General features: G+C 46.3%; 1 protein-coding gene across 1 annotated transcript in view; it reads right to left on the bottom strand.

The window, feature by feature from the left end:
• Positions 1 to 487: 487 nt before the first annotated feature.
• The window catches only part of NCAPH (non-SMC condensin I complex subunit H), a 32,813-nt gene continuing 26,159 nt past the window's right edge, over positions 488 to 7,141 (bottom strand). The window contains exons 13-15 of the mRNA XM_054585441.1: positions 4,075 to 4,169; positions 3,609 to 3,684; positions 488 to 564 (exon numbers count right to left, since the gene is read on the bottom strand). Coding sequence (XP_054441416.1) covers positions 505 to 564; positions 3,609 to 3,684; positions 4,075 to 4,169 — 231 coding nt within the window. The 3' untranslated portion in view covers positions 488 to 504. The remainder of the gene's footprint in view (positions 565 to 3,608; positions 3,685 to 4,074; positions 4,170 to 7,141) is intronic.

Below are 7,141 nucleotides of genomic sequence, written 5' to 3'. Positions count from 1 at the left end.
TTGGTGTTACTGGGACAACGCTCTAACCAATGGAACTACCCGGCCAGAACGCAGAATTTTATTTTTAAGCATTATATATACATTTATAAGTGCACATGGTGTATTTTATGTACAATGAATTAGGTAGCTGGTAAAGGACCACACATACCTACTGGGAAATCACTTTTCTACAAGGGTAAAAAAAGTGTGGAGAACAGCAGATAAACTTAGGAGATAAAACTATACATGGACACAGAATGGATATAGGTTTTCATCACCAGAACTGTACTCTCACCCTCTCCTCCCAACTAGATGGTTTCAAGGCAGAAAGCTCTACTCAAGGATGAGCTTCCAGGTGTTCGTTCATAGACTGTGAGGGGAAGAAGGAAAGAGCAACAGACAAATGGGCACCTTGGAAGCTGGCTACAGCCTTGCCACAAGCCCCACGTTGTAGCACCCAGAGTTGTGACATCTTGGTCACTGAAGAAGTGACAAGCTCCATCTTGCTGACTTCTCCTGGTGAACTCAAGCCCCTTGCTTCACAAGAACATCAGAAAGATCCTCAGTTCCTTCCAGCTTTAGGTTCTGAAAGTGGATCAAACATACATAAATTCTTTGTAGACCAGAGTCTAAGAACCACAAAACAAATCCTGAAGTAACAAAGAATGAAGTTTGTCCCATGATTATAAGTATTTCACAGCAAATATAATTTGCATGAGAGAACTGGTTCCAAATCCTTGCCAATCACAGGGGAAAACAGCAGCAAGCCTTCTCTGGCTCTGGTTCTCATGCAATCTCTGTGTACAGGGCCCAAGAGCTAGGCTATCTGTCCTGAAGGAACAAAGGGAACTGGAGAGGGAGGCCACTAGGAGCCACAGTGAGTTTACTCACCTGTCAATGCACGGCCTCTCCAGGTCCTCCCCGACCCAAATCCCACCCCTTAGTGAACACACGTCTGTTCTCTCTCTCCCTGGCCTCTGGGCAGGCTTTTCTCACTTCCCAATTCTTCCCCACTCTCCCAGCCCAGGAAGTCTCCACCAACCCCAGGTAAGTGCTCCCTCAGGACCGAACCACTGTCAGAACCTTTCTTACCTAACCTTGCTTGGCACTGGAGGGAGGAAATGTGTTGTGCTCAGCAGCCACCCTTTTCTAGCAGTAGCGTACCCTCCCAGACTGCTAAAGATGGAGAGCTCAGATGACACCTCCCAGGGTGATGTCTGCAGCTTGGGGTCTAGAAATTGCTTAGGTGTGGCTTATCAGTGACACACTGCTGGCACTCAGGACCATGAAGGCATAGGGACTAGCGTCCATCCGTGGCTGTCCCAAGCCCCATTACACTGCATAGGAGAGGAGCTCCTTAACAGAGTGGCTGATGAGGAGTCCAGATTGGAGGGAAAGACTGGGAAAAGGAAGGCCAGAAAAGGGTCATGTTCTGGTAGTAAGGGTGGGGAGATCACTTGTGGCGGCTCCACGCTGAATTACACATAAATTCCTGAAGATTTTTGTGGTTACCGTCAGGACCAATGTTCCCAATCAAATCTTAAATAGCCCAAAGCTAGGCCCCAACAACAGCCTCAGTGCTTAGCCCAAAAGGTCACGGTGGGAGGCTACCTCCATATTCTTAAAATGCTGACCACCCTGGGGCCCCTTACAGAGACTTGATCACAGCAAAAGGTACAAAGCCAGTACTACCTCCGGGGAAGCAGAATAGTGCTGGGGCCCAAGTCTTACTGGCCTCTCAACAGTATCTCCCTGAGCCCCTGGCTACTTGGGAACCAAGTGAGGGCCACAAGCTGCTCTGCTGGGGAAGAGACAAGTTTCTGAGAAGACGCACAGCCCAGGGAGCACTCTGCTTCTCGGACTGGTGCTCTGGAGGTGCCCACATTTCAGGAGCCTGTGTGCTACGTCAATGGATGATGTGAAATCCCAGGCCTCCTCTAGAAAAGCGCAGCAGTGACTTTTCTGAATGTTAGGCAGATGGTGGCTGGTGCACCCTTCTCCTCAGAGAAGAAGTCCTCCTCAGAGCCACTTGTGGATTTCTTGTCAGGACAACAAATTATCTTTTTATTCATTTTTTTTCTTAGTCATTCTTTCCTCATGCAGTTGGCTTCTGACATCAGACACCTTAGGATGTGTCAGGAATCACATGGACTTCTGAGTGCTGGCTCCCACAACCAGACACCCTCACCCTGCCTTCATGACTTCTGACCAGAACACACCATCTCTGCAGTCAGCCTGGCCGCTCTAACTCGCAGCTGTGTGCATTGCGTTCCTGGGCTGACGCCCACCTACAATGGCTCTGATGCACCACCATTCACTCCTGGGAGTTAAGCTGGGTTATTCTGTTCAGGCCTCAGTTGCTACCCAGCCTAGTGGTAATTGGCCCAATGGGCAGCCCCACAGTTGGGACACATGTAGCATGTAACCCTGGCTCCGTGGCTCTTCTCCATCTGTTTCCCACCCAAAATCAAAAACTAGCTTCTGTGAAACGGACAGTTTTTTCTCTCGTGAAGTCTCTCTCCTCTACTCCAACGGATTTAAAAGCTGACAAGGGAAGAAGTGGTCCCTGATTCTTAGGGGTATGTCTACTGGAACTGGTTGAAGGCTGTGCTATACAGGATACCCCACAGGGGACAGTCCCTCCTTGGAGCCTGACAGTTCAAAGTAAAGGCAGGCCTGGGAAACCAAGCTAGTCATCACTGCTCCTGATGTCATTAACAAGTCAGAGATCAGACAATGGCACATAGTAATTCCTGGCACTGCTACGAGCACCTGATTTTTGCTAAGATTCCATTCCAATCTTACCAGTCCTCTCAAACCACACTTCAGGTGTCACACTCCTCTGACCTCTTACCTCCAGGGCAGGGCACTTGCCCTAGAAAGGGCTGAGTAACTACAGCGGGGGCAGCTAGGCACCTGTAGTTCTCGTGATGCCCACAGCACATGCAACAACCCAAGCCCAGCCCAGGGTCCTCTACTTCAAGTGCCAATCTGCATTAGGGACCAGCTGCCTGGGGATACCAAGGACAGCGAATCTCCAGCGGTGCCATACGTTTGGGGTGTCCCCTGCAGCCTCAACAGGCTCCTGAGGGTGGGCTGTCACCTGTTCTTTCCATAACCACTGGCCAGTGCAGCACAGTGAAGAGCCTCATACACTGTCACGGGTGGCATGCCATCTCCCTCCTTGTGACATATCTCCATTCTTTAGACTTTCCTCACTGTTCTTAGGGGCTCCATCTGGCTGGCCGCTGCCTCCAGAGCTCACTTCTTTCTTCCCGAGCATCTGACTTCCTTCTACTCTATGCTCTCCCCTCTTTTCTCCATCACATTTCCCATGTGTCTTGACTTTGGCACTGGCATGAATTGGCCTTTGAAGCTTTTGACACCAATGATGTGAAAAGTACTTTATGTTTTCAAGTTTGGAATAGACATACCTAAAATTTTCCCATTTGGGTCTTCCTCATTATTTTTATTGCTAGTCACACTTGGTGGCCTTTTTCTAAGTTACTTTTTGGTGCCTGGTCAAAACTCTGGGTTGAAGGTACCATGTAGGTCACTGTACATAAGACTTCCTACGAGGTAGCCATAAAAGACCTAATAAAAAGTCCATGCTTACCAGAGTCACCTACCTTTTCATTGGCTAAATGCAGGAGACAGGCAAACGCCAGGGGTACAGAGAGGTTCTGAGCCATGAGGGGTGGCAGGCTGTGAAACAAAGGGCAGTATTTAGCTAGGTCACTGCAATTCTATGAACAAAGGCTCTTTCATCAACATGAATACATATGTCCAATGGATAAACTAATGAGAAACAAAGATATATTTCAGATGCATTTGACTGGCAGGTTTTTCCAGTTTTTTTTTAAATGGGGAAATAAAATATATCTGCTGTTCCATTCCAAACACTGGGATAGAAAAATGCATTTTTAAGTTGGTCTGTATTAACTCATTTATCAATGCAGAGAAAAAGCAGAATAACTGCTAGAAGTGCTAGAATAGCAGGTCGTGTGCAGAGGGTCCAACACACTAAGAGCTCAGGCTGAAGCACTCTCAGCCAGGCTCAAGGAGAAGCCAGCCACTGCAGTGGCTGGCACACACCTCTTCTGAAGGTCCCGGGTGAGCTCACTCAGCATCTTCCCATCAGCCACGTCCACCAGATCTCCTTTTGGTCCAGTCTCACTGTGGCGGTTAGCCTGAGAGAAGGATATTCACAGATCAGATATATGGGGCCAGTTCACTTCTGAGGGAGTAACATAAACTTACAAAGTCCTATTTCCAGAAAGAAAAGCCTACATCTGAATGAAACCAAAACAATTTCTTAGCTATATTTTCAACAAAAAAGGACCCATAAAGGGACCCAATGCCTTAGCTTTAGACCATGAAACTGACATTTACTGTTTTTGGTAAAATCCCAGGAAATGAAAAATTAGAGAGTAATAAAGAAAAAAATAACAACATAACAAAAAACCATGATCATTTATAGCTTCAACTGGATCGCAGTTAAGGGCAGCACAGAATCCATATCTAAAACTAGACTTAGCTTTACACTTAACACACTCACACACACACAAGCACGGCTGCCACCTTCTTAGTAGGCGAGCAGCTACAAAAGGATATCATGTTCCTCCAGTCAAGACGGCAGCATAGGCAGACATGCCTCTTCTCTTCACACAACCACATCAAAATTACAACTAAATTATAGAACCACTATCAGAAATTGAGTTGAATGGAAGCCTGACAACTAAGGAATTAAAGAAACCACATTCATCCAGACTGGTATGAGGGGCACAGACGAAGAATGGGCTGGTCCCTCACCCACATGTGGTGGATTAAAAATCAGGAGGGGTATCTCAAGAGTGAGGAGTTCCAGCCCCACACCGTGCCCCCCAGCACAGGGTTCCAGTGCCAGAAAGATAAGTCCCCACAACTTCAAGCTGCAAAACCCAGCAGAGTTTGAGTCAGTGGAAGACACTGCTGGGACCCCAAGCAGTTCCTCTTAAGAACCCACACACGGACTCGCCTACTCAGACTCACTCCCTCTGAGCACCAGCAGCAGCTTGAAAGGCACCAGTGGCGTACAGAAGAAAAGTCAAGGGTCTGGCCTCAAGGTGAGCAGAGGCCATTGTACCTTTCCTAAACCCTCCCCCTACAGAGCTGGCAAGCTGGTGCCATATCTGAGACTCCATCAACCTGGCTAACACTATTTGACCTACTTTGGAGATCCCCAGAGACTCTGTCTCACCAAACTGATGGGCCCACCCAAGCTGCTTTCCCATATGAATGGTTGGTCTTGGCTCATGCTTCACAATTTCCAAAAACCTCTCAAGCAACAGCTGGCCTCTGGGAGCCCCAGGCCCAGGACTAGCAACAGCCAGCCTAGATTCACAGCTTGGCTTCGCCAGGGATCTCTAAACCCAGCACATGTAGCAGCCATCCCAGATGGCTTATAGCTCATGCCGGGTGGCCACGAGCAAAACATAGATGGGAGTTGACCATGGACACACCATCTGGGAAACCCCAAGGCCATCACACCCAGGGGACAGCTACAGACCATATCAGAGCACATCCACCCTGCCCCTGCGCAGCTGATCCTCCACTGATGGTGGAGGTTGGTGGTAAGTGGTCAGAGTCAGTCCTTGCAGCTGACTGGCCTGGGAAAATCCCTCCCACTGACCTGCCTACAGTAAACAAGGCTCAACTACAAGAGGACTCAGCCCACACAAAGGGCACACCTCAAGTACGAAGCTCGCATAACGGGGGGGCTGTGCCACTGGACCCTACAGGACACTTACTACATTAGGACACACTACCAAGACATGGAATCAAAGCAGCTCTACCCAATACACAGAAACAAACACAGGGAGGCTGCCAAATTGAGAAGACAAAGAAACATGGGTCAAATAAAAGAACTGATCAAAACTCTAGGAAAAGAACTAAACAAAATAGAGATAAGTAATCTCTCAGATGCAGAGTTCAAAACACTGGTTGTAAGGATGTTCAAGGAACTTAGTGAGGACCTCAGCAGCATGGAAAAGATCCAGTCAGAAACGAAGGATACACTAATTGAAACAAAGAACAATTCACAGGGAACCAACAGTAGAGCAGATGAAGTTGAGAATCAAATCAATGATTTGGAATATAAGGAAGCAAAACACAACCAATCAGCACAACGAGAAGAAAAAAGAATCCATAAAAATGAGGATAGTATAAGCAGCCTCTGGGACAACCTCAAGATGTCCAACATTCGCATCACAGGGGTGCCAGAAGGAGAAGAGCAAGAAATTGGAAATATATTTGAAAACATAAAGAAAGACAATTTCCCTAATCTGGGGAAGTAAATAGACAAGCAAGTCCAAAAAGCACAGAGAGTTCCACACAAGACAGATGCGAAGAGGCCCAATTCAAGACACATCATAATTAAAAACAAAGGTTAAAGATAAAGAATCTTAAAAGCAACAAGAGAAAAGCAGTTAGTTATCTACTGGGGAGTTCCCATAAGACTGTCTGCTGATTTCTCAAAAGAAACTTTGCAGGCTATGAGGGATTGGCAAGAAATATTCAAAGTCATGTAAAGCAGGGACCTATAGCCAAGATTGCTCTACCCAGCAAAGCTATCATTTAGAATAGAAGGGCAGATAAAAAGCTTTCCAGACAAGAAAAAACTAAAAGAGTTCATGATCACCAGACCATTATTATAGGAAATGTTAAAGGGACTTATTTAAGAAAAAGATCAAAACTATGGACAAAAAAATGGCAAAAATACATAGCTATCAACAATTGAATCTAAAAACAAGTAAACAAGAACAGAGACAGAATCACGGATACCGTGTTTTCATGGTTGCCAGATGGGAAGGTGCAGTGAGGGAATGGGTGAAGAGGTGAGGGGATTAAGAAGTGCAAATAGGTAGGTACAGAATAGCCATGGGGACATAAAGTACAGTATAGGAAATGGAGTAGCCAAAGAACTTATTATATATCTATGACCCATGGACATGAACAATAATGAGGGGATTGTCTGCAGGAGTGGGTGGTGCAGGGTAGAATGTGGCAAAGGGGGAAAAAAATCAGACAAACTGTAATAGCATAATCAATAAATATAATTTAAAAAATAAAAAGTAAAAAAAGCTAAGAAAGGATCTATGTCTGGAATTTGCATTTAAAAACT

Source organism: Pteronotus mesoamericanus, unplaced genomic scaffold (genome assembly GCF_021234165.1).
Source record: "Pteronotus mesoamericanus isolate MK-2021 breed Mesoamerican mustached bat unplaced genomic scaffold, CSHL_Meso_final contig_121, whole genome shotgun sequence".
In the NCBI taxonomy this organism is placed as follows: domain Eukaryota; kingdom Metazoa; phylum Chordata; class Mammalia; order Chiroptera; family Mormoopidae; genus Pteronotus; species Pteronotus mesoamericanus.
This window is presented reverse-complemented; position numbering and strand designations above follow the sequence as displayed.